The sequence below is a fragment of the Podarcis erhardii genome (assembly GCF_964252035.2).
Source record: "Podarcis erhardii genome assembly, chromosome: 16".
NCBI classification, from domain to species: Eukaryota; Metazoa; Chordata; class Lepidosauria; order Squamata; family Lacertidae; genus Podarcis; species Podarcis erhardii.
This window is the reverse complement of record NC_138514.1, coordinates 20,322,985-20,350,378: the sequence shown is the minus strand read 5'-3', so window position 1 is coordinate 20,350,378 and position 27,394 is coordinate 20,322,985. Positions and strand designations below refer to the sequence as shown.

General features: G+C 43.3%; 1 protein-coding gene and 1 long non-coding RNA gene across 2 annotated transcripts in view; one reads left to right on the top strand and one right to left on the bottom strand.

Moving 5' to 3' along the window:
• LOC309331065 (uncharacterized protein) overlaps window positions 1-27,394 on the top strand; it is a 136,438-nt gene that overhangs the window by 65,990 nt on the left and 43,054 nt on the right. The window contains exons 30-55 of the mRNA XM_081843048.1: window positions 534-650; window positions 1,527-1,676; window positions 3,585-3,800; window positions 5,860-5,964; window positions 6,086-6,230; window positions 7,142-7,359; window positions 7,993-8,211; window positions 8,701-8,810; window positions 10,089-10,242; window positions 10,939-11,038; window positions 11,342-11,508; window positions 13,335-13,568; window positions 15,223-15,320; window positions 15,908-16,085; window positions 16,961-17,188; window positions 18,189-18,275; window positions 18,829-19,002; window positions 20,268-20,423; window positions 21,114-21,234; window positions 21,543-21,760; window positions 23,067-23,318; window positions 24,298-24,489; window positions 24,607-24,831; window positions 25,803-25,952; window positions 26,300-26,403; window positions 27,018-27,235. Coding sequence (XP_081699174.1) covers window positions 534-650; window positions 1,527-1,676; window positions 3,585-3,800; window positions 5,860-5,964; window positions 6,086-6,230; window positions 7,142-7,359; window positions 7,993-8,211; window positions 8,701-8,810; window positions 10,089-10,242; window positions 10,939-11,038; window positions 11,342-11,508; window positions 13,335-13,568; window positions 15,223-15,320; window positions 15,908-16,085; window positions 16,961-17,188; window positions 18,189-18,275; window positions 18,829-19,002; window positions 20,268-20,423; window positions 21,114-21,234; window positions 21,543-21,760; window positions 23,067-23,318; window positions 24,298-24,489; window positions 24,607-24,831; window positions 25,803-25,952; window positions 26,300-26,403; window positions 27,018-27,235 — 4,336 coding nt within the window. The remainder of the gene's footprint in view (window positions 1-533; window positions 651-1,526; window positions 1,677-3,584; window positions 3,801-5,859; window positions 5,965-6,085; window positions 6,231-7,141; window positions 7,360-7,992; window positions 8,212-8,700; window positions 8,811-10,088; window positions 10,243-10,938; window positions 11,039-11,341; window positions 11,509-13,334; window positions 13,569-15,222; window positions 15,321-15,907; window positions 16,086-16,960; window positions 17,189-18,188; window positions 18,276-18,828; window positions 19,003-20,267; window positions 20,424-21,113; window positions 21,235-21,542; window positions 21,761-23,066; window positions 23,319-24,297; window positions 24,490-24,606; window positions 24,832-25,802; window positions 25,953-26,299; window positions 26,404-27,017; window positions 27,236-27,394) is intronic.
• LOC309331161 lies at window positions 1,685-15,226 on the bottom strand. The gene is made up of 5 exons (XR_014151738.1): window positions 14,499-15,226; window positions 11,457-11,566; window positions 5,973-6,119; window positions 3,759-3,832; window positions 1,685-1,848 (listed from the first exon to the last, which is right to left on the bottom strand). It is a non-coding gene; the product is annotated as an uncharacterized lncRNA (long non-coding RNA).

Here is a 27,394-nt window from a genome sequence, read left to right as displayed (position 1 = left end):
CAACTGGATGCATAAAAACTGACTCTTTTTGGAATGAAAATTGCCTAGACCCATAAATGATTCAAAAACTTTACCTGCAGAACTTTCTTCCAAAGCAGGTACAAAAATAAACAATGATACATCCAAATAGCTCCATATAATATCTTGTGCAAGTCCAGCACGTATCCATCTTCTTAGAAATAAAAGATAATTCCAAACATACCTATAAGCAAAAGTGTCTCTCCTTTCTAGAAAACTGGAAGACTAGGGTTGAAATCCCCACTCAACCATGACATTTCACTGAGTGACCTAGGGCTGTTCATTGCCTCTCAGGCTAACAGGGTGGACATGAGGATAAAATTGGGAAAGGGGAAAGGATGTAAGTGAGTTTGAACTCCTTTGAAGAAATATAGGGTACATATGTAAATGCTCTTATTATTAATAATAATAATAATAATACAAATAATAAATAACCTTTTACTATTAGCTTCTCTTGAATTATTAGCATATGTTAAAACTGTCCCTGCGCTCATGCTCCCATTCTTCTTCATCAGGTCTGTCTGCTCCAAGTGGGGAATGCGCTGCTGGATTTTATTGTACAGGTGGAGCCTCTTCTCCCAAGCCACTGGATGAAATTACAGGCAACATCTGCCCTCAAGGCACCTACTGCCGTGCGTATCTCTTGTCTAGAGACAGAAAATTGGGTGGGAAGCAAAGCAGAACTGAAGTGGTTGGGACCCTGAGCAGAAAAATAGCATGCTGCAAAAAAATATTGCAGCTCTTGTTCATCCAAATAATTCCATACAATAGGGCAATTTGAAAGAAGGGATTGTCATAAATGTAATAGATAAATACGTTACCATGTGTTAATTTTTTTAATTTAAAAAATAGCCTGAAAATACAGTGGTACCTCAGGTTAAGAACTTAATTCGTTCCGGAGGTCTGTTCTTAACCTGAAACGGTTCTTAACCTGAAGCACCACTTTAGCTAATGGGGCCTCCCACTGCCACTGCGCGATTTCTGTTCTCATCCTGAAGCAAAGTTCTTAACCCGAGGTACTATTTCTGGGTTAGCGGAGTCTGTAACCTGAAGCGTCTGTAACCTGAGGTACCACTGTAATGTGAAAATCTGGAAAGAGGTGCTTGAGATACGGAGAGTGCTTGTGTTAATTGTTTACAGGGCCAATCCTGGCATTAGGCAGAGTGAGGCAACCACTTCAGGTAGCGGATGCTGAGTGAGGGGCAGCAAAATGGGGCAGATGTTCCTCCTGAACTCCCTCCCTACACCGCCCCACCATTTTCCTTTGTTTACACATGGCCTTTCCTGCCCTTCTCCAAAGTGCCCTGCTGCCTCAGGGGTGTGTGTGAAAGAGAGGATGCTATCCCATCACCAGTGTCAAAGTCTGCTTCTGTATTTGGAACAGAAAGGAGGCACCATCTTGTCTCTCGTCTCCAGCAACAAGGTTTCTTGGACTGGACCACTCTGTTGTCTCTATTCTTCTTGCAGCTTTGTTCACTCTCTCCCTCTTCCATTGTTTTCTCTTGTAGCTGTTGGGTCTTCAGCACCCACCCTCTGCCCGACTGGCACCTTCTCCAATCAGCTAGGGCAAAGCATGCTTTCAGAATGCCAGCTCTGTCCCTCTGGGTTTTACTGTGAAGGATCCGGACTGAAGGCCCCCACCGGAGAATGCTGGGAAGGTAAAACACAGTGGCCAAAGTGAATCAGGAATGAGCTGGGGTAATAGGGAAGAACTCTTAGAAAGTAACACAGGAGAACCTTCTGGAGCAGTTGTTGTCGAGCTTGAAATGGCTGGGTGGGGAGGCGGAGCCTGGCAGAAAGCTAGGAATGGAAGGAGGTAGTGATTTCCATCTGGAATTGGCATTTCAAAGGAAAGGAAACATCATAAGCAATGCAGAAAATAATGTGACTGTTTATGTGATGTTCACAGACTTAAAAGAAATACTGATAGCAACATAAAGGTAAAGGGTCCAGTTGTGGCTGACTCTGGGGTTGCGGCGCTCATCTCGCTGTATAGGCCGAGGGAGCTGGCGTACAGCTTCCAGGTCATGTGGCCAGCATGACTAAGCCGCTTCTGGCGAACCAGAGCAGCGCATGGAAACACTGTTTACCTTCCCACCGGAGCAGTACCTATTTATCAACTTGCACTTTGACGTGCTTTTGAACTGCTAGGTTGGCAGGAGCAGGGACCAAGCAACGGGAGCTCACCCCGTTGCGGCGATTTGAACTGCTGACCTTCTGATTGGCAAGTCCTAGGCTCTGTGGTTTAACCCACAGCATCACCCGTGTCCCTAGCAATATAGCAGCTCTCATTTGCTTGCCTGATTTCTGTTCCTGACCTTGGGTGAACATGAGACTTGTGGCAATTTCTGCATTCCTTTTCAAGGGAGTTCTTCAACATCCCTACAGCCTATGTGATATACCTGGCAAAGTTCACCCAGTATAAACTATGCATGCACAGCTGGCATAACAAAGCCAGTGAAAACGGCGGGTTGTAGCCAATGATGATCTTACTCAGTGTAGACCCATTGAAAATAATGGACATTATTAACTCGGGTCCATTAATTACAGTAGTTCTGCTTTTAGTAGTTTCATGATGCCATTTAGAGGAAAGGAAATTATTTTGTTGCTAGACTGAATACGAAGAAAAGCAACAACATGTTTTCCTTTAGTGCAAGCATCCTAATAAAAAAAAAGTGGGGGCCTTTTTCACTAGTAATTGATTTTATGTTCTAATTTTTGAATTTTATTACCTTCCCATCAGCCACCTAAGTTTTGTTCCCAAGAATTCAAACAGGGGTGCTCACATATTAAAGGACTCTACTTTAAGTTGTCATCCCACCATATATATATATATATATATATATTGGGGGGCTGTATAACTTGTCCTAATCAGAGTAGACCCATTGATGTTATTGCAAATGACTTCAGTTTATTAATCTTAGTGGTTCTACACTAAATAGAATTTAGCTGAATGCAAATTATTATTATTGTTATTGTTGTTGTTGTTGTTGTTATTATTATTATTATTATTATTATTATTATTATTATTATTATTATTATTTTAGATCCAATCTTTCCCGTGTAGAGGTGTCAGAGAATCCCAACAAAAATGGAAAAGAAAGCAGAAACTGCTGCAAATCTCATGTTAGTTTATGTTCAGGAATTGAAATTTGCCAAGTGAATATAATTAGTATTCATTTCCATTGTTGTTGGGATGTGTGTGTTAAGTCTACAAACCATAAATGTTGTAGATTTTTTTGCATTGCTTTGATTTTGATTTTTTTTTTTTTGCACTGAAATGAATGTAAGTTACATAACTCATGTAAAGGCTTACATAGTTACGTTAAATAGCAGGCAGTGAGACAAATAACCTAGCATTGGGCAGAAACTGCATTGCAGCAGAATGGAAACAGTGCTGATTGTGATTAATACAGGTAGGAAAGGAAATAGCTGCATTCCTACATCCCTACCTGAGAGTCATCCAAAATCTCCATCTCTTACAGAGGAACTGGTATGTGATATGCATCTTTATTTCCCCTTTAAGTTAAATCTAATGGCCATACCTTCTCCATTTTCTTCTATAGGCTATTACTGTGACAATCACCAGGGTCCTCTCAGTGACTTCACTGTCTACCCTTGTCCACGTGGCTATTACTGCCCACCAGGCACACAGCAATCTACACAGTACAGCTGCCCTGCAGGGACGTTTGGACCCAGACAGAGGCTAAAGAAGATCCAGGAATGTCAAAACTGCCCACTAGGGAAATTTTGCTCATCTCCTGGGCTAGCAGCTCCAACAGGTAAGTCGTATCTCCAGAGTGGACCTCCTGACCTAGGGAGAGAAAGAAAAACCACCTCTTTAGTCAACAATGAATTGAGGTAGCAGCTATAAAAAATGTTTTAGGGAGAAAATGCTAAACCAGAGATGGGGAACTGGTGATGCTTCCAGTGTTGTTGGACTACGACTACCACCAACCCATCTATTGGCCACGGTAGCTGGGCCTGATGGGAGTTGGAGTCCAACAACATTTGGAAGGCTACCTCTGCTCAGTGTGTTTAAATTGGAGGCAAGTCCCATGGCGTACAAGGGTGCTTAAATCCAGGTTAAGCCATTCAAAGGATTGAAGAATGAGAGCTTGATTTGGTTTACTTTTAACATAGGAACAAGATATTTATTTGAAATTGATTCAACTTAGATTTGGAACAATTTTCAAGTCAGCTGAGGATCATTGACAGCTATGAAGCAGATTTGCAGTTGAGCAGAATTGACTTCTGATTCAGCAGGGGCTCAGATTGCTTGTTTGGGAATCTGTACTTTTATCTATTTATAGGAATATTGTTCCTTTTTTTCTTTTCCTTTTTTTTTTACATTCTTACCATTCAGAAATATACTTTGTGGTATGTGTATATACTTTCATTTATTTTCTACTGCTTTTTGCGATGGTCTGTTAATATAGTTCATTTATACTATATCTTTCTTTGCTATTTCCATAATATCCTACTTAGTTATTGTGCTAATACCCCTCTTGACACTTAACTTACCTGCTAGGCTGCATTCCTCTACAGAGTGATTCAATGTGGGAGCCCGAGGCAGAAGTCATTTATTTCCTTACCTTGCTTTTTTACTGAAGTGAGTCTGATAAATTTGAGGGGTGGTCCTTTATCTTCTTTTTTGAACGCTTGAAGGGTCAAAGCTCAGAGGTAGAGCAGAAGGTCCTAGGTTCATTTTTCAGCATCTTCATATGGCAGTAGGATCTCCATCCCCCCATCTGAAATCCTGGAGAGCCAATGCCAGTCATTGTAGACAGTACTGAACTAGATGGACCAGTTGTCTGACTCTGTATAAGGCAGCTTCATGTGAGTTGTGCCCAGGGCTCTTTTTCAGCTGGAACTCACCAGAACTCAGTTCTGGTACTTCTCAGGTGGATGCCATTGCCATTATAAATGAGGTTTTCATAGTGAGTTCTGGCATCCCCTCCTCTAGAAATATAACACTTCTTGTGCCCCATGTTGGTCCTACTCAGAGTAGACCCATTAAAATAAATGAGCATGCCTAAACTGCAGCCATTAATTTCAGTGGATCTACTCCGTGGAAGATTTAATTGGATACAGACCTAACTTCCTATCTTGAGAATTGGTGAGATAGATTCTCAGGGAATGCTGACAGCTAATTACAGTCATACCTTGGGTTGCGAACGTGATCCGTGTGGGAGGCACGTTCGCAACCCGCAGCACTACATCTGTGCACGCACGTGACACGAGTCGGCACTTCTGCGCATGACGCCATTTTGCACATGTGCGAGCATCGAAACCTGGAAGTAACCCATTCCAGTACTTTCGGGTTCGGCGCAGTCCGCAACCTGAAAACGCACAACCCGCAGCGTTCGTAACCCGAGGTATGACTGTACTGCACTTCATCTGAGTAACAGCAAAACTCTTTTTTTTAATATATAATTTTTATTAGTTTTTTTAAACATATCATTTTCAACAGTAATTAAACATACTTTTACATCTTATTCAAATTTTTGACTTCCATCAATCCTGTCTGAAAATTCTCCAATCTAATTTCTCAGTATGCATTTCTTATCTTCCCTATTACATTTCAAACTCATAACCAATATCTCTATAGTTTTCTACTTTGTAACACTTCGTATATTTCTCCTTACAAAACTTCTTGTAGTCCTACTAGCGTAATTTGTTGATTACAGTTGCTCTTCAAATAATTCATATACTTCTTATTTATACTCTTATTTATACTCATGAAGCACACACACAAAATAAAAATCTGGGATAGGTTCCCTGTCTTGATGTTGGACTTTGAGCCAGTAAAAAGCATATAATCCCCTTTCCCTGTTTTAGGTGATTGCTCTGCAGGATTTTGGTGCAAGGAAGGTGCTCGGACTCCGAACCCAACTGACGGAGTGTCTGGACTTCCCTGCCCGCGTGGACATTACTGCCTCTCAGGTACTAACTGCTTTTGTCGTGGTTGTATTCCTTTAGATGCCCCTTAAGAGCCTTCTTGCTGTTTTCAGCTCCCTTGTTTCAGTACCCAAAGGGGGATTCTCTCATCTGCGTATCCTCCCAGGAACTCTTGTTCCATCTGCCTGCCCACGTGGAACCTGGTCGGGTGAGGAAGGGAATCAAAACCTCCAGAGTTGTCAGGCTTGCCCTGGGGGGCATTACTGCAATGGCACAGGCCTCATGGCCCCTTCGGGACGGTGTGCAGTGGGGTATGTACAAAATACACTTTTCTTGAGATTTAATGCAAATATCCAGCTACAAATACAAATTACACTGCCAGATTCCACCTTCCAGTTTGATGTCAGGATAGTCAATAGACTGCAGGTTTCTGATCAGGCATCAACCATGTTTATAGCTCAGTGGTTCCCAAAATTTGACAAACCACCACCCCCTTGGTTCCAGAAACTCATCATCCCCAGTGCCCCTGACCTATTACATTATTCATTATATATACCTATAAAGCATTATTCAGAATAGCAGTTTGCGCAAACACTAAGAACGATAATAACACAATAAAATTTAAAACAGTAATGATTAATTGCACATTTATTTTTTAAAAAACAATTAGTTTAATTAATTCAACTAAAATGATAGCCATTTACACCTCCAGGGCCCCCCTGCTGCCCCTATGCCTCTTAGCACCCCCTAGGTGATCCCAATTCTCCACCTCTCCCTCTCTCCCCCCCCCCAACTCTTTTACTCTCTCGGCCCTCTTTATATACATTCTCTTGCTCTGCTCTCTTCCAGTTCCAAGTTCTCAATCATTCTTTTGCCCTAAGCCAGAAAAGAGCTTTCCATTCTCTCTGTGTGAGGCTACTGCTGCCACCGCCACCGCCACCTCCTCCTACCCATCGAAGGCTGGCTCTACCATTAGACAAAGTGAGCTGGCTACTCTAGGTAGCAGAATGAATAAGTTTAGACATTCCTTTTTCTGGTCCCCACTGCTGATCAGTCATGGATGTTTCGCAAAAGCCAGCCATCACTTGTTGCTGCAGTCAGAGGGCAGATTCACCCAGAGAATTGTTTCCTGTGACTTGGTTCCTTGCTTTTTTGAACTCTGGCAATGATCTCATCCTTCTTCGTTATTAATAAAATGACTTTTCTCTTGCCATTCTGGCAGGTTTTATTGTGTCACAGGGTCTATCACACCGACGCCCACGGATGGGATCTCAGGTGCTCCCTGTCCCATGGGCCACTTCTGCCCCTTGGGCAGTGAAAGCCCCACACCTTGCCCACCTGGCTCCTACATGGCAGAAACACATGCACAAGGATGGTGCCACACCTGCCCAGAGGGGAAGTATTGTCTCCCTGGCCACTTGCCACAGCTGTGTCCCAAAGGTGAGTCTTTGGCTTCCTCGATGCACAAAGCTGTCCTTGTGTCCCAGAGTTTGTAATCTATTTGTGCTTCCATTTTGCAAGTGCATGTGTCTAGTCCCCATGGGCATTAGATAATGAATGGTTTCCCCATATTTCCCTTCCTGAGTTTGCTCTGTCCTGAATTCTGGTTTGATGAGCATTTACTGTTCCGAACCCTAATACTGCAGAAAGCCATCTAATTAGATTTCAATTTGATCCTGACTTCTTTTTAGGAGGTAATTTAATTATTGTTTGATTTTATACCAAAGTTATATATTTTATGTTAGCCACCCTGAGCCTGGTTTCAGCCAGGGAGGGCGGGATACAAATAAAAGTTGTTGTTGTTGTTGTTGTTGTTGTTGTTGTTGTTGTTGTTGTTGTTGTTATATTCTAAAATTAACTGGGGAACTAGAATTTTGGGCCAGGGTCTGCAACTTCAGAGTTCCTCCAGTTCATCTGCATCTCCCTTCCCCTACTTTACTGACTCATGTGTCATCTATGGTGAAACACTTAAATAAAAGCAATCTTGATGTGATTCTTTTCCCCCCTTTTGCTAACAGTTTGCTGTTTGTCCCAACAGCTTTCAGTTTACATGAATGTCTCCTTCCCTTCTAGGCTTTTTCTGCCCTGAAGGAACAGGCTTAAACTGGCAGCCATGCCCCCCAGGGACCTACAGCCCTATCCAAGGGATAGGTAGTCATACCGACTGCAGAGCATGTGATGGAGGAAAGTTCTGCATGTACCGCAATGCAACCAATGTTACAGGACACTGCTCGGAAGGGTATTACTGCACCCAGGGTTCAGACCGGCCCAATCCTGAGGTTCAGCTCAATGGTATTGGCTCTTTCATTTGAATCAATGTGATCAGTGTGGAACTGGCATGGTTACAGGTGCTGCATAATAACCATTCCACATGTGCAAGAAATAAATCTGTTAGTGTGGTAGCACCTACACTTTGGAAATCCCTGCATATTGACATCAGGAAGGCACTTCCAGTGTTTAGACGAGTCTACCCAGATGTTTAGAATGATGTTGTTTTTAGTCTAATGTTGTTAATATTTATTTGTTTTTACTAATAATATTGTTATTTTATTCTTTTTGTAAACTGCTGTTTTTTAAAAAATAAGCAGTATATAAAATTTTATGGAATAAAATTATTATTATTTGTACTTTTCCAAGCTCTAGTACAGTGGATTAAAGGGTTGGATTGTTCTGTTAGTTTAAAATAGCCTCATCTTTACCATTCACTTCTTCTTTTTCTTTACCCGTATGTTATTGGCACTATTCTTACCACCTAATTTATTTCCCCCTTGTTGATCACAGATCACAGTGCTGGCCCATGTCCTTCCGGTCACTACTGTCCAAGGGGCACAGCTGTTCCCAAGCAGTGCCCTGTGGGAACATTTGCCGCTAGCACCAAGCTAATCTCTGAGGTAAAAGCAAAAATACAGTTATAGCTATCCTTTGTAGGAATTGGATATCCTTCGTATATACTGGCTATAAATTCACTGATCCTTAACAAACCCCATACAATTAATAGTGGTTAAATGGAGGTTGTGCTCTGAATTATAATCACAAAAGCATTGTTATTCCATTTTAAGAGTCAACACATGCTTGTGTGTGTGTGCAGGTGTGTGCATGAGCTTGTGTGTGCATGTGTGCATGTGCACACACACACACACACACACACTCTTTTATTGTACTTAGTAGTAAAACAAATTCACTTCGCAGGAATAAGAGAGGAGACCATTTTCATGGTGGCCCCAGAACATAGAAGTCTCTCCCTTCAGATGCATCCTCAAAGCCACTGTGGATTATTAAGTGGGCCTTAAAACCCATCTTTCCCTGATGACTGTGTCCTAAGAACTAATGTAGAAGAGATAATCCTCTTAGCAGTGTCGCAATTCATACCTAGGGGCAGGACATTTATTTTTTTAAGTTTTAAATAATCTATCTTTTTAAAACACTTCTACCATTGTCAGTTTATGACACTGGTAAGATCGCTTTGGTGGGCTATGCCCACAAAAGCAGCCTATAAGTAATTTTTATAAAAACATAGACAGTGTTTAAATCAAGAGTGCATCGAATGCTTGAAAGCAAATTCCGGCTAATAACTGTAGCCTGTTCCCTTCCACCTAAGCTTCCATGTAAAAGGGCATAGATCAGAGGTCATCAACATGGTGCCCATGGGTGCTAATGTACCCACAAATACCTCTCATATTGCCCAGGAAAGGCCTTGAAATATCCCCACAATGCAAAAGTGAATGCTGCCTCTTCTTGTTCAGTTCCAGTTTGCACTAGCTTGTAGCACTGAACATGTCCCATCAAACGTGCACATTGCATTGAATACCCTGATGTGATACCCACCCTCCTTTCGATTCTGAACAAAAGAAAGGTGCAAAGAGTCTCTCTTTCTGAGCAAGCACAGCAGTGGCAGGTGTAGGTGCCTTTTTTCATTGGTGAGAAAAGTGCCCACCACACCTTTTGTGGCCCTGTCTGTCCCCCTTTCTACTATTTCAGAAGTGACAACCATTTTGTGTTAAGCCATACTGTGGCAGCCATTTTATATAAGGCCACATCCCTAGGACCGCTGGTTTGTGGGTCTCACCCACGTTCTCAAAATTCCAGGTGTGCCCTCAGACCCCAAAGAGGTAGGTGAGCTATGACTCTTGCATTTGAAAAGTATCTCTGGCCACCTTAATTTCTTGCAGACCGAGTGCTCTCCCTGCCTGCCAGGCCACTACTGCAACATTCCTGGTCTGACAGCACCGACAGGATTGTGTGAAGAAGGATACTACTGCATTCTGGGCTCCACAGTCCCCAACATACCAGCCATGGATGAGACTGGAGGCCCATGTCCCAGAGGTATTTCCACCACCCCTCCCCAATTCATGAAATTGATCAAACTGCCTGCCACACTCCACAGAAAAGGTCCCAGGCTTTGTCTTTAACATCTCCCCATAAAGTTAGGAAAGAATCCCTGCTTGAAACCCTGGAGAACTTCTGCCAGTCAGTTTTCAAAATATTGAGATGGATGGATCAGCAGCCTGATTCAGTGTGAAGGAGCTTTCTATCTTCATAGAATCTTAGTACTGTGGAGTTGGAAGGTCCCTCCAACCCTCTGCATTGCAGGAATTGCAGCTAGGGGGTAATAGCTGGGAAGAGAATTCCCAGCATGCTTCTTGGTTCTCTCAGCCACCAAAGTCAGAGGTCTTCCAAAGCTTCAGGGATTTTGCCGTCCTTTTTAAACAATTGAACAAACTGATGGCGTACAAGGCTATCATTGACTACTAGCCACAATGGCTTTACTCTACCTCCACTGGTGGAGGCATTCTGCTTCTAAATACATCTGCAGGTGAGCAGAGTGCTATTTTCCTGTTTGCAGTTTCCCACAGGTTGGCCACTGTGAGAACAGGATGCTGGACTAGATGGGCCATTGGTCTGATCCCAAAGGCCTTTTCTTATGTGAGCTGTTTTTAGAGTTGCTGTTGCCTTGCTGTGCTTTCCTCCCCTCTGGCTTCAAAGGGGCATTCCTGATTTCACACTTTGCTTCTTTTCCAGGCTATTTTTGCCCTCAGGGCACAGCCAATCCTTTGCCTTGTCCGGAAGGGTCGTATAATCCTTTACAGAGGCAAGCCACCTGCCTCCCCTGCCCTAGCGGGTAAGAAAGAGAACAATAATCATTCATCACCTGCAAAAACAGAAACAGTTTTAGCAACAGCAGGGGCCAAGAATGGGGCTAAGGGCAGCAACTGGCTGCAGCTCCAGTGGGCAATTTAGTGAGAGGGATGTTAAAGCCCTCTGCCACCACTGAAGCCCATTAAAAGCAGCTGGTTTTTCAAAGTGTGGGGATCTTATCAGGTACCATCTCATCCAGCTGATCCCTTGGTGTACTAAGACTGAAGTGTTGGCTGCAGAAATTGAACTTCTCTTCCTATCCACCCCTTTTCTTTTCTGGATGCAGGTACTTCTGTCCCAAGAATTCCTCCTCTTTGGATGGGAACAAATGTCCATTTGGCCACTACTGTCCTATGGGCACTGTCTCAGAAACCCAGTTCCCATGTCCCCAAGGGACTTACAATGCAAACACAGGAAGCAGTGATCCATCTGTCTGCATAGCATGTGATCCAGGTAGGTATCTCAGCTCAGAACATCCTGTTGTTGGGCCAGGAACCCATTCAATGAACTCCTATGAGAAGGGGACGACAGAGGATGAGATGGTTGGACAGTGTTATAGAAGCGACCAACATGAATTTGAAGAAACTCCAGGAGGCAGTGGAAGACAGGAGTGCCTGGTGTGCTCTGGTCCATGGGGTCACGAAAAGTCGGACACGACTAATCGACTAAACAATGACTCCCCTTCTAGGAATAGGACTTATTTAACTCACCTCTGAGTAAACGTGCATAGGATTGCATTGTTAGCTCTTAAAATATCTGCTTCCTTTTACTGCAGTAGACATAACCCCTAGCATAGGAGCCAACTCCTAATATTTGAGGGGGGCAGGCCCCTCCAAAGTTGATGGACATTGCCATTCAAATGGAAGTGTGTGTGTGTGCCACATCATGTGATCGATTGTGCAAGGCAGGGCTTACTTGCCCCCACCCCCAATATTTTATTGAAGTTGACACCCCTGTCCCCTAGTTAAATATTAATTAAGCCTATGAAATATGGCTGTTTCCATTAGGTGAGAATGGGGCGTTATGTTACTGGCACTGGATTAGAACTGGTGTTTATGTCACTGTAGGTATATTCAAGGTTCTTTTTAAAATCCATGGAAAGGACCTACCCTTTCCAAATTTCTTCAGAAAAATATGACCCCTGATCAAAATGTTAAACCACAGAATGTGCACTGATTCTGTTGTTAAAGAAAATGAAGAGTCTCCTAGCTTAGACAATGGAAATTTTATGAGCTGCTCGTACAAGCCCTTCTTTGCTTTTCAAACAAATAATTTAAAAGTGTATGTCTATTGCCCTTTTGAACCATATCTGTTGAAGAGCATGTATGCCAATTTGTGTGAATGGGTTTGCCATTTAAACATACAATCATCGTGGGGGCTTTTCTTTGTGTAAGCATCCAACTTTCCTTAGGATTAAATTACTCGTGTTTTATTCTGCCAACAACAGCGGATTTCAAAGAACCCTTTGGAATGCTGCATAGCTTGGGGATTCTAATTGTGAAAACATTAAGAGGGAAGTATTCAATGTAATTAAAGTAACAATCATGTTCTCACCTGAGAGTAAGTTTGATTGAACTCAGTGGGATTCACTTTTTATTAACATGCAAAGTAGTAGGCATAGGTTCTGAATGCTAGTTGCTGGTGATATTCAGCAGGAGAGTCCTATTGCACTCATGTCCTGCTGGTGGGTTTCCCAAAAGCACTGTGAGAAAGAGGATGCTTGGCTAGATGGGCCTTTGATTTGATACAGCAGTGGGCTCTTATTTATGTTCTTCTGATGGTGCTGTTATCTACAAAAAGGAATTTAAGATAAAGTGTTGCTTCGTTTTGGTTCTCAATTGTGAGTTGGTTTATGTCCAGGGATTGTGTACATGACTTTTGGTGAATCGTGGTGAATGGTTTTGCACCGGGGGCATGTTCTTGCTCAAAAGAATGCAGAAGAGAATGCAGAAGCAGGATGATGACAAGTTTTCTGTATGATAGACAGCAGAATCTGTTGGGCAGCGAGTTTCTACTTGCACAACAATTGCATTGGATCTGCAACTGCATTTTTGTGCAACATAAAAACTGCAAGCACAAGAGCCATTGGACTAAAAATGTTGGCTATGGCCCTCTAACTTTGTGCTTTCATGCTACAATCTTATACCGAATTTTGACTGAATATTTAAATTTAATTTGAGACAGAGAATTTGGTTGTGATGATTGTGCTCTTTTCTGTTTTGTGTTCTTCATATCTATAGATCTATATTAATAACAATGGGTTGCAATCTTTGTTCCAGGCCATTACTGTGCCCTGACGGGTCAGTCTCGTGTCACAGGTCCTTGCTTGGTGGGGTACTTCTGCACCACTGGAGCAACCACCCCAACACCTACAAATGGTCTGGCTGGAAATGTATGCCCAAAGGGGCATTACTGCCCCAAAGGATCTGCCTTGCCCCAGCCCTGTCCTCATGGTTTCTACAGCAACTCTACAGGAAACACCAAGACTGAAGATTGTCTTCTGTGTCGTGCAGGTACAATGAGGAGTTTAGGAATTAGAATCCTAATAGTTCCTGTAAGAGCTTCCAGCATTGCACTGGGATCCAAAGGGTTTTCAGAGCCCCAGTGAGGAGATGGAGCTCTTCACAAATATGAGTTTAGGACCTTTTCCATCCTAGAGCCCTTATGAGATCTGTTTATTTAAACAGCTTTTCTTCTCTGTCTTCAACCACCAAATGTCTGGGTAAAGAGTCTTACCCCTACTGGCTGGGCTGATGGCAGTTGGAGTCTGCAGCAAAGGAAGAATGGTATTTCTAACAAAGCCCAACTCCCTCTCCACTAGTTCTCCTAAGCTTGTGCACCTGTCTCAATTCAGTCTCACTTATTCCCTCTGACTTACCAATATTCTAGTAACACTGGAGGTATAGGTTAGGGTTGCCATACATCCAGAATTTCCTGGACATAGCCATTGGTTAACAGTGTCTAGGTGGCAATTGCTGAAATCTCCAAGAAAATCTGTATGTATGGCAACCCACACTGGAAATGTACATTTTAGCAAATTTCTTTAAAAATAGCTTTAAAACATTTCCTCCCTAGATTTTTTTTTTGGGGGGGGGGAGGTCAACTTTTTCAAATATGGCAATCCTAGTAGGCATAGTACAAAGCCAAATATGTAACTTATCTTGTAGAACATAAATGTAAATGCCTTTGTTAAATATAATGATCAAGTTCACAGTCTTGTTACTTTGAAACAGTACCATATCTTTAAATGTGTACATACACGGTTAGCTTGTTCCTGTCACTTTAAACACTAGCAGCTTATATTCAACCATTTTATGCTAAGACAGCTTGAAGGAAGCAGGTTTCCAGCTTTAACCCTTTCAATTTCTCCACCTCACTTAAGCCTCGCCAACACAATAACTACAACCGCTGGAAGGCTCTGTCCCCCCCAAATCTTTACTGACCTATTAAAACATAGGTTTGCCTTTATTGCCCTGGAAATCTTCCCTCTGGTACTCCTACAAGTCGCCATAGACCAGCATTCAAAGTTGCTTCTCTCTTCTCCCCTCAGTGCTGCAGACAAGTTCTTTCCCTTGCCTCCTCAGCCCAAGCCCAGTGATCCAGCTACCCCAGCAAGTATTTGGCCACCAAGCCATTCCATCTGCAACTCAGGTCTCCCTTCTCTTTACCCAGTCCTCTTCATCTACTGCCTTCTCACTCTGCTATCATCTTCTTCTGGCTGCCTCCATGAACCCCAACAATTCAGACATCTCCAACCAACTAACTTCTGCTGCCTAACACCTGCCCTTATATACACTTCTTCTGAGCCCTCTAGTCCAGCCCCATCCAATCACGCTGCTTAACTGAAGATTCTAAATCTGCAGCCACCAATCAAAATATGCATACCTCCTTCACTTTTGCATACTGAGAATTCCAACTGGCAGTTGGAAGGCCCCAAATGACAGTTAAACTTTAACCAGAAAGAAAAGTTTTTCCATCAAGTACATTACAATGTACATAACAGCACAAAAGTCAGAATACTTTTCAAAGAAGCGTAATTCAAATAAACAGGATTGCTTCAGACCCCCACAACATCTGGAGGGCCACAGGTTCTCCCCTTTCCCACTGATGATGATATCCATGGTCCACATATCCTGGAAGCTGCTTTATATTTCTGCTCCATTTCAGGATATTTCTGTGATGGGACAGGGCTTGCCTCCCCTTCTGGTCTCTGTCATGCTGGGTTCTACTGCAGCGGAGGAGCTGTTTCTCCAAGACCTCAGCTGGTAAGCTATGTTGATGCTGATAATGATAATTTTGTAATTGTCAGGAGTAGAAGGAAGTTTAAATTAGGAAGCACTGGTGGAAGATTTTATAGTTAATGTCAGCTGGTGAAGTTTCAACCTTCCTTTCTGTTATATTTGCAAATAAAAATTCTCAAAAGAGAGACTAAGGGAAGAGGGGACAACTCAGAATTTACACTTATCACTTCATTCCCCCCCCCCCCATCTTTCTCTCCATGAAGTTTACTTCAGGAGGTATCAGATGATCTCATTCCTAGCAGAAGCGATTTTCTGTACGCCTCTTTATCATTTGTCTTATGAAAACACACTCCAAATGACTTGAATTTGACACTTTTTGAATTCAAGCCACATATGCAAAGGAAGATTCTTTCTTTGCAGTTACAGCTTGGGAAATACCTGATGTCTTATGATGTGCCTGGTGTCATATTACATGAGGTGATGGACAGGTGGGTAACTCCACCCAGCTGTCAAAGTGTCATGAGGAAGGTTGGTCATGTTTACATCCAGCCCTCTAAGCAACAGGTTCCCCACTTCTGTTCTGCAGTGATGCCATGCACTTATATTTCCAGGTAACAAGCCGAGGGGGACAATGCCCACCTGGTCATTACTGTGTCTCAGGGAGTGGAAGACCACAGCTATGCCCAGCAGGAAGCTACAGCCCCTTCTGGGGAATGGTCCAATGTCTGGAATGCCCAGAAGGTGTTTACTGTGATGTTGGTTCAGCTAATTACACCAACTGCCCAGTCGGTGAGTTTAGCACTACAAGTAACTTTCCAGCTTCTTCTTTTTCTTTGAACTGCATCAGTCCAATGCTCTGAAGGCCTTCTAGATGCCTGCATCTAGATCTAGATCACTACTGTGTGACCTGTTGCTTAGAATGTTGCATCATCCTGACCTGTGAAGCTTCACCACATAGCCTACTCTGGTCTATTCCTATGCAGGAAGTATTTGCTGGTGGTCAGGTCTGATTTCCTTATGATTCCTTCTCAATCAGAATGTAAGAACATAAGAAGAGCCCTGTTCGATCAGGCCTGTGGCCCATGTAGTCCAAATTCCTGTTCTCACAGTGGCCAACCAGATGCCTGAGTGAACTGGCAAACGGGACCCAAGCACCAGAGCTCTCTCCCCTCCTTGTGGCCTCCAGCATTACTGCCACTGACTGCAGAATTTTTCCAATTCTTTTTGAAAGCCATCCAAACTGATGGGCATCACTGCCTCCTGTAGGGGCTAATTCTATGGTTTAACTGTGCTCTGCATGAAGAAGTCCTTTCTTTTGTCTGTCCCAAACATTCCACCATTCAGCTTCCTTGGATGTCCATGAGTTCTAGCATTATGAGCAGGGATGGGGAAACTGAACTACAACTCCAGCATTGGTTGTGCTGGCGGTAAGAGGGAGACTTCTGCATTGGTATGTAAATGGGTCCCTGCTTTTGGCATTACTGATGCCCATATGTAACCTTCACAACATGCATGTGTGTGTGTGTGTGTGTGTGTGTGTGTGTGTGTGTGTGTGTTCTTGTGAATTTGATTCCTGGATTGATGCAAATTGCCTTGAGCATTTGGAAAAGTGTCCTTTAACAGTCTGGTATTTACAATTTTGGCAATCTCCTTCTCTTCTCCAGGGTACTACTGCCCACGTGGTACAAAGTTTGCCACTCAGTTCCCTTGTCCAAGGGGGACCTACAGTGAGATTCTTAACATCAAGACCATCTTGGATTGCCAGCTATGCCCTCCTGGAAAGTTTTGCTCCAAGCCGGGCTTGGTAAGCCCAGATGGCATGTGCATGCCCGGATGGTACTGCCCTCCTGGGTCAACTTCAGGCAAGCCGGTATCCCCAGGAAACAACACTGGTATTGGAGAATACATTTGATTGCATAATGGTGCATTTGGGTGTGGGTGGGAGAAAATGATATTTTGTCCTGGCACAATAGCACAGAATATTAATTTATTATTTAGGAATATTTATACCCTGCCAGCTTAGCAAAGTTCTCAAGGTGGTCTACAATATATTTAATAAACAGACAGTGCTACAGTAGTCACCACAGCAGGGCAAAGTTGTGTATAAGTCCTTCCCCCTCCCCTTGTTCTCCAGTGTTCCAACAAATGCCATTCTGCAGCTGAGTATCATGGCTGTTGAGGCAGCTACATGTTAGGCCCACAGAGGGCAGGATGTCCTCACTGGGTGGTGGTGGCTGCTGATGTCTCTCGCAGCCTAGGCCCTGGTAGCAGATGCAGGAGGTGCCATGGAGAGCAAAGATGTTCCATACCTTCCTCTCGAACATTAGCCCCATCTAGGCTGGGACTTCCTTACTGGGCAGCAGCTGATTATGTTTCCGTGGTGCTAGGCTGAGCCAAAAGAGGGACAGAGACATTTTTGTGGTGGCACATTTTTGCACAGAAAAGGTTAACATGTAAACATTAGTGCAGCCCTACATGTTACTGGCAGTAGAATTCCACTTCCTGGGAAACTCCATTTTTATTGTTGTTTAAAGCTTATATAGATTGTGAAGATAAATATACGCTGGTGGAGCAGAGGGGCAAAATGCCTGCTTAAATCTGAGAAGCTGGCTTATTATCAGATTTCCAGTGGGTTGGATGGGGTCCTTTTGTGTCTCTTGACACACACACACCCCAAACTGGCCAAGACAGATGATAATGCAAAATAGACAGTGCAAAATGGCAAAAATAACAGTCCACACAGGATAAATTATGTGGTTTGAAATCAGTTTTTATGTAGATGCATAAATTTTGGGTCTCCTAGATGCTGAATTTTAATTTTTGAAGCACAAACTATTGCCCATAGTCAGGATGTATACTTTTCAGACGCTGTCTTTTCCATTCCATGAGCAGGATCCACTGTCCAGGCTTTAATTCAAATATGTCCTGCTGGAGCATTCTGTCCGGAGGGATCTCCTGTTCCCATCCCTTGCACTCCAGGTAGATATACTTCTCACTAACCTTTCAGAGCATACTTTCAAACTTTGGTTAATTAGAAGCTTCCTGGTTTGGCTGCTCACACCACAAAGGGTGGCTTGAAGGGGCTGTGTGTGCAGACAAGGGACTCAATTATATCATTGTTTATTATGCAAAGATATAATTATGCAAACCAGCTGAAATTTGCAGAAAATAGACCACACAGAAATTGACTGTGCAGCTTGCTTGTCTCTCTCTCTCTCTGTTCAGGGAGCCTCTCACCTCACCCCTGGTCTTTCCTCTACTCAACTATATCTCATCCAAGCCCTGTAATTCAACATTTCTCCCAAACACTTACTTGCAAACAAAGTATATTTACAACCCCAAGGCAGCAAATCTAGATCTCTTGGGGCTTTGCCCTGTTCTAGGCATGCCTTTGAACAGATCATCCTGTTGCTTCTCTAGCCTTAGCTTAGAGGTTCATTCCAATAGTGCAGGAATACATAGCTAGTTAATGGGAGACCCATGGAGGCACAAATGCTGAATCTGAATGTGCTCTTCTTCCCTCCTTCTTTAGGTTTTTACTGTGCCTCTTCAGAATTGGCTGCGCCTTCAGGCCCTTGTGATGCCGGCTTCTACTGCACTGGGGGCTCCACCATCCCCAACCCAATAGATGGGGCAGTGGGAGATATTTGTCCTGGAGGCCATGTCTGCCCACAGGGAAGCTCTTCTCCTATTCCATGTCTCGCAGGTAGGTCCCAAAGTAGCTGCTCAGCAAAGCACTGATGCCATAATCAGTTCTGGAGATCAAGGGCATTGGCAGGGGCAGGGGCAAACCCCAGGTCTACTCCACCTGGCTGAGGATCTCCTTCCCTCCTCTTTGTTTTTCTAAAATCTTTGCTTACAGGGTAGCTGGGCACACTGCAAAGCCCAATGCCATTGTGACTCCAGCTACCTACCTTGTTAATTTGTGGAGGATACAATCTCCATACAGTATGTTGGGTCTAGAAAATTGGGTTTGCCTCCCGTAGCTCAGAGTCAGCCCTGATAGCAAGTGTGTGTTTGTTTGTGTCCCTCTGAAATCAGCCTAAATTTGCATCTATACATCTGAAATACACAAATATGGATCATGGGCTTGTACCTAGCATTGCCTACTTGCTTAACTGAAACTCTGAAGTTCTGCTTTATCTATGTACTCAGTTCTCAGGCTGAGCCTAGGTTTTGCCATCATTGGCAGAAAATAAGGATTCTCCCAAATCATAATATTTTTTATATTGTACCTCCCAGAAACAGAAATGAAGAGAAGAGCGAGCCTATTGGATTCTGATTGTATCTGTTTTCTCACATGCGAGTGGAGAGAAATCCCTCTTCTCTCCCTCCCAGACTGATGCAGAATGCTGTCTTTCCATTATAGCTATCAAGGGCCAGTTTAACCAAATCAACTGGCATGGCTTTTTTTTCTTTTTAATGATGTATTATGAGCATTAAACTGTGTTAGGAATTAGTAGCTGGTCCCCCATGAAAAGTCTCCCCTGTATAGAGAACTAGGCAGGGCTGGGCTAAGCATTAAACAAAATAGGCACATGCTTAGGTCATCCATTTCCAGATTTACCATGGGCTACATGAGGCAACTGAACCAGGTCCCTCAAAAAAGGCTCCCACAATAAATGGAAAAATTACATACACAAATATGCAATAATTACAAAATAGTAATAACAACATAGTAATAATAGAGATTAATGATATACATTAATTTTAGGAATACAACAAAATTAGAATCTGGTAAAAAATTATTTTATGGTTTATTATTGTTTATATTTTGAAATAGGTATATATGGGGCACCATTTTTTTTTTTTTTAAGTGCTTAAGGCCTCTAAAGTTCTTAATCCAGCCCTGGAACGATGATGTCAGGGGAAAGTCTGCAGCCTAGCCTTGTCCCTGCTGTGTTCTGTGTAGCCGAGTCAGATTAGTATGGCAGGTAACAGACACAAGCAAACATGTGTTTCCTTTTACAGGCTCCTTTCTAGGTGACCACGGTGGTGACACACTGCAAGACTGCCGTCTTTGTGTGGCTGGCTGGTTCTGTTCCCTCCAAGGTCAAACTTCCCCAGAGGGCTTGTGCATGGCAGGCTGGTTCTGCCCAGAAGGATCAGTATCTGCCCAGAATCCAGGTAGGAAAATGTGATGTGCTCAAGGGCCACCACTTGTGTTGCAGTAAGAATGTGAATAGAAACAAGAGATTGGTTTCTAGACTGTGAAGAAACTAAGGAAATACAGTTGTCTTAAAATTTTAAAAAACTCCAAGCCATTTGGACGTGAAAGCTTGTGGGATTGCTAGATGCTGTTTTTGTGCCTTTTATGCCACTTCTGTGCACATTTAGGGCAGATTTTTTGCCTTTTTAAAAGTCACCTTTGGGTTTGATGCAATCCATGTTGTCACATGTAAATTGGATGCATGTAAATTGGTTATTGGCTTATATCCAGCCCTTTTTTTTCTGGGGGGATGCAGGAGTATGCATACCCTTAAACATTTTGTGAATCTAAGTTTGGCCCCATCAATATGAGTAGGAAAATGAGAGTACCCGTAAACATTTTTTTTTTAGAAAAAAAGCACTGCTTATATCAAAAGGTGCATGTGAACATTTTTTATCTTTAAGCTAGGCTAGCAAGCATCACATGTGTCAAGCCCAGCTTCTGAATTAGAAACAGTGCTAGCAGATGATTTATTGATCTTGTAAATTTTCTAATTATTTTTCTGCAATGCTTGAAGTTCACACTCCTCCTTGCATTATAGCTGCTGAGGGTGCCCTTTAAGGTAACACACAGCTGCAACATTTTCTACCCATTTCTCTTTTCCATAGACTACCTCTGTCCTCTTGGTCACTATTGCCCCACGGGCAGCCCACAGCCCAAACCGTGCCCCCCTGGAAAATACCAGGATGAAACTGGTCAAAGCCTGTGCAAAGTCTGCCCAGCAGGAAAGTAAGTGAAACAGTTTGTGGGATCCTTCACCCTTTTTTTGTTATCTTCCGTCTTCTCTTTGCAGTCTGCATAGCAGTTGCTAGTCTTTAGGTTTCCCAAGACCAGGGAAGGGAGAAAGATTCCACTGAGTTCACTTTTAAAGGTGAACATACTAAATTTCCACCTTCCAAAACAATACATGGACTGCAATGCAAGCAAACTTCCTTTAAAATTTGCACTTTTCTGAATTTTGCAAGGCAATTCTCTAGCCAAGCAATGTATGCACAAAAATGTAACACTATAGGAGGCATGGTCTGTTTTTTTGGCAGGTTCTGTGATCCTGATTTCCAAGCACAGGATTCCCAAAACACCTCTCCGCGGGGAGTGGTCAAGCCATTGGACTGCCTACCTGGGTACTACTGTCTCTCTGGGACGGAAACTGCCAAGCAATTCCCATGCCCCAATGGCACCTTCAGTAATCAGACAGGCCTGAGCAGCTACAATGAATGCACGCCCTGTCCTGGAGGCCAATTCTGTGCAAACCCAGGTAGGTCAAGGAGACAACAAGCAGATTTCGGTTTGGGCTGTAATCCTAAGCATGCCTATTTGGAAGGCAATCCTGGTGAAAGTGGATTTTCTTTGAAAGCTGCCATGCAAGTCAACCTGGTGGATGGAGTGCTAGACTTGTGACCAGTACCTGTAATGAAATTCTGTGCTTAAGTTAAACTGCAACTGAGGCATGCCTGCAGCACCTTCTGTTTTCAAACACTAGCCATCTTGTTTTAGGTTAGGCCCATCTACTTAGGGCCAAGTTTTACAAAAAGAATACATGCCACAGTTGTATAGTCTTCCTGACAGAAGTAGTGCTTAAGGCTGCACACACAGTATACCTTTAAAGCACATTTTTTGTGCTCCTCAATGAATTGTGGGCACTGTAGTTTGTTAATGATTGCTGGGTATTGTAACTCTGTGAGGGGTAAACTACATTGCCCAGGATTCCTTGAGGGAAAGAATGTGCTACAAATGTCCTTTAAAGGTTCCAAAAATTTGTATACAAATACATGCAATTAGGAAAAGGCTATGAAAGTTTGTTTCAGTATATGATTACAGCGGTGAGACTTTTATACACACAAAGGTGGAAATACTCGTCATTGCCAACTATGAAGGAATGGTTGTTAAAATTAATGGGCTTAGCTGAGATGGTGAAATTGACATGTTTAATCAGAGAAAAGTCATTGTTAACATTCACTAAAGATTGGAAACCTCTCATTGATTTTTTGCATGAAAAAGAAAATAAACCAATGACATTTGGGTTTGAGGATTGAAGATAATGTTGGTTTTTAGAAAGTAGTTTTATTGGGTGTTATATTGGAGAGGATGAGTTGAATAATGCTTGTATATAGCAGACTGATGAAGAATCAGAAATTTCTTAGCTAGCTTTCCTTTTTTTCCCTTCCTTCCTTCCTTCCTTCCTTCCTTCCTTCCTTCCTTCCTTCCTTCCTTCCTTTTTCTTTCATTATCTCCTCTTTTTCTCTCCCTTTCTCCCCCTTATCCCTTCTCTATTTCTTCATCCTCACTTTCTCTGTTTTCTTTTTCTTTTTGGTTTGTGTTTTTATTTAGATTAAAATTTTAGTTCTGATTAAATAGGTAGTAATTTTTGTATCCCGTTTGCCAAACTCTAATACAATTTATTCTTTTTATTTTAAAAAGTGCTTTAAAGGTATAGTGTGTATCTAAATCCCCAAATGCAATCTAAATGCAATATCCTCACCAGTTATGTGCAATCCAGAGCTTTTGAGCAGTATAATAATGTGGATATAAATAAAGTAAAATAAAGCCTCTCTCTTTCCTAGGTCTTGTTACCCCAAGCGGTCCTTGCTTGCCTGGGTATTACTGCGCCCTGAAAGCACGAGTACCAAACCCTGTTCACGATGAAAGTGGAGACATGTGCCCCACAGGGCATTTCTGCCCCTTGGGTAGCAGCAGCCCAACACCATGCCCAATTGGGACTTTTCTAACCCAACCTGGGATGTTGTCCCTCAATGCCTGCTTGCCCTGCCCTGGAGGAAGCTTCTGCCAAGGAGAAGGTCTGGCCAGCGTTTCTGGTGAGTTCTTTAATCACCTTCCAGAGCACGCAGTGTAATTTGGATGCTGAAACAAGAGAAAGCTCTATAAATATACCACCGCCACCCTGCAAGCTACATTGAGCTAAGTTTGTCTTGCACTAATCAAGCAGCCTCTTTTTTTCCCTGGCTTCTGACCCAGAAAATAATTATATCTGATATGCAATTTGCAAAGGAGTTTGGGGTGAGTGGGTGGATGATTTAAAGCAACTGGCTTAGGTTAGAAATTACAGCTCATTTTCTGCACAATGGGACACGAGGAAAATCCTTCCTGGGAGTCTGGCAATCTGCAAATTAATAAAGCGAGCAAAGGCTCTGAGTACACACAGAGTTTCTCTCACCATGGACCTACTGGAGACTTACTTCCCCATCCCCATGCACAGGTCTGGCTTTAGGCAGCAGGGCATCTGGGAGGTCAAAGAAAGTGACTTCCAGGTAGCCTTAAGACCCAGCACCTCTTCTGCTAGAAACAAAGCCCCACAGTTGCTTTCTGAGCACAATTCAAAGGGCTGACCTTTAAAGCCCTGAACAGCCTCAGTCCAGTATACCTTAAGGAGCATCTCCACCCCCATCATTCTGCCCGGACACTGAGGACCAGTGCTGAGGGCCTTCTAGCAGTTCCCTCGCTGCGAGAAGCCAAGTTACAGGGAACCAGGCAGAGGGCCTTCTCAGTAGTGGCACCCGCCCTGTGGAACGCCCTCCCATGAGGTGTCAAAGAGATAAACAACTACCAGACTTTTAGAAGACATCTGAAGGCAGCCCTGTTTAGGAAAACTTTTAATGTTTAACAGACTATCACATTTTAATATTTTGTTGGAAGCTGCCCAGAGTGGCTGGGGAAACCCAGTCAGATGGGCAGGGTATAAATCATAAATTATTATTATTATTATTATTATTATTATTATTATTATTATGGCTCACCAGTGATTTGTGGTGGTCTTTGACACTCTCTCCTTTGCAGGGATATGTCACCACGGCTACTACTGTGATTCGCTATCCACGCATCCTGACCAGAAGCTCTGCCCCCAAGGATTCTACTGCCCCAAAGGCACAGGGGCCCCAATTCCATGCCCTGCAGGAAGCATCAATCCCCACAGTGGGAAATGGGATCCCACAGACTGCAAGCTCTGTCCAGCGGGGCATTTCTGCAGTGGTATGTGCATGAATATTTCTTTTCCCCCTTTTGAGGCAAGGGGGTGTCTTGACAGATTCTCAGCTGGTTTCTTAATGAAAAGAAACACAGCCTTCTTTTTCCTCTCAATGACTTTAGGGCTGGGAAAGGCTGCCCCAGAAGGGATGTGCATGCCCGGATACTATTGCCCCCCAGGACAGACCTCTGCCACACCTGCTTCCCATCGGTGCCGACGTGGATTTTACTGCCTTCAAGGATCTGTGGCTCCAGCAGCTTGCCAGAAAGGAACCTATCAATTGGAGGAAGGGAAGGAGTCATGTGATCTCTGCCCAGCTGGATTCTTCTGTGAATCATCCAACCAAAGTGAGGAAATTGGAGGGATGTGCCCATGATAGTTGCTTGTTATGATTTGTGTGCAGGGGATAGCTTGTTCCATGTGTCTGTGAGCACCTCCAGACTGTCAGTATTTTGCAGGAGGGAATCAAGCACATAATTGGGAAATTTAGGTTGGCACATTTAATACGTGTGAAGGTGCTCTGTTGCCCTTGCACAACAAATCTGCTTTAAAAAATAAATAGACTTTTTGGAGTTAGGAAAGTGATAGTGAAACACATTGAAAAGTGCAGAATCAGCGAAGGATTACCAAGACGGTGTATAGACACACAACAGGCAAATCTGGATGAATGCAGGAGGAATGCTCACCATCATATTATCTCCCTGCAAGTAAATAAGAACAGATGCTTGATAAGAACTGGATATAATCTAAGCTCCAGGTATGTCCGCACATGACTCCTTTGTTACAACAGCTCCACCAGCAACCAGTCTGCTTTTGGGCATGATTCAAAGTGCTGGTTATGACCTATAAAGCCCTATGCAGCTTTGGTCCAGGCTTCTTAAAGCACCATATTCTCCCATATGAACCTGCCTGGGCTCTAATATCTGTAGGGGAGCCCACCATCTCTCAGTCCTGCCACCCTTTCAGGCACCTTTAGTGGGAATGTGGGAGAGGGTTTCCCAGGTGTTTGCTCCCAAACTTTGGAACAACTTCCTAGGGAAGTTAAACTGGATCCTTCCTTGTTGTCTTCCCACCGGCAGGTGAAGACTGTTTTATTCCAGCATGCTTTTTGATGGTGTTATGCTGCTTACTATCCACATTTTTAATAGATTTGTTTTATATTGGTTTTAATTATAGCATCGTTTATCGCTTTATTATCTTTTATATGTTTTAGTTTTCAGAGCAGAGTCCTGGAGATTGTCCACACAATTGTCACAATATAATAATGTCCTAGAAAAAATGCTAGCAAGAAGTTTCTAAGCTGCTCTTTCATTCCTAGCTGCTGCTATCCAGGCCCCCAAGCCATGCCCTCTGGGGCATTTTTGCCCCCCTGGCACTACATCTGGCACAGAACACCCATGCCCCAGAGGCACAAATGGGCCCAAGGCTGGTGCTGCTGAGGAATCTGACTGTCAGCCCTGCCCAGCAGGTAAGTGAAGGAATGGGGCAAGGAGCATGCAGCCCACCCAAGAAAGAAGGCAAGACAATAGCGGGAAGAAGTCTAGCTCTTGGTTGCTCATACAAATGCTGTGCACACTGGGAAAGGGCCACAGCTCAGTGGTAGAGCATTTGCTTTGCATGCAGAAGGTCCCAGGTTCAATCCCCTTTGGCATCTCCAGGTAGAGAGACCTCCCTGCCTGAAATGCTGGAGAGCTGCTGCCGGTCAGTGCGGACAATGTTGAGCTAGGCAGACCATTGGCCTGACTTGGTAAAAAGCAGCTTCCTGTGTTCCCCATGTTTACTGCAGATTTCTTTCCTTCATTATTTTTTTTAAAGGAATGTACTGCTCTTCTCCTGGGCTGTCCCAACCGACTGGTCTTTGCCATCAAGGCTACTATTGCACCAGGGGAGCAGTCAGCCCTGCTCCCATGAGACAGAGGGTGAGTGTAAATGGCAAGAAGCAGGGATTGATTCATTACTAGGGGTGTCAAATGTGTTGGGCTAATTTTCACAGCCCGAACCCAGATGCAGACCCCAAAGCAGCTATACTTCAAAATATGTACATCTTCCAATTTCACAATGCAGTTTCCCACCCCCCCCAAAAAAAGTATGCAAAATTTTGCACATTAGGCATGTTTTTGCATAAATAAAAATACTTATATTTGTGAAAATAATGCACAAAAAATGCCTTCTATCAAGGTAAATGGCTTGCAAAAATGTGCATGTTAGTCAATACTACTTACAAAATTGTGTTTTGGGGAGAAATTCACACTAAAACGATGAATTTTCATGAGAACTTTTTTAAAAAAAGGAAATTGCACAACCTTGGACAATTTTACCAAGTTAATTACACCCCTCTGTGGCTCACAGAAGAAGCTTGAGAGAAAATCAATAGGCTCTTTGATGTGCAATTACTTGAGAAATGTTATCTGAATCAGCTTGGCACAGTGATATCATCTTATTGGAAGCTCACATTTAAGACTTGGTTTCATCAAAATTGTTTACCAACCACATTTCTTTCTCATTGATATTATTTCCCTTTATTTTTTTCCAGGTGGATTCTGCCAGCTTCCTCCTAACTGGGAATGACATCTGTCCTCCTGGGCATTTCTGCCCCAATGGGACTGGATATCCTGTTCCTTGCCCACCTGGCTCCTTTTCCGCTTCTCTGGGTCTGAAAGCAGAGAGTGAGTGCCAGCCTTGCCCAGCTGGACTCTACTGCAGCCAATCAGGGATGTCTGATCTGTCCCAGATGGCGCCATGTAATGAAGGGTAAGAGGCTGTAACAGCTGCTTCCCTTGACTGAATGGCAAGCCAAGACTTGCAGGCAAGCTCACTGTGAAGAAACACAGTAGCCTCTGATCGCGTGATATTCTCCATAAATAAATAGGGGTTACATGAGTGATGTAGAGAGAGCTGGATAAAAAGAAG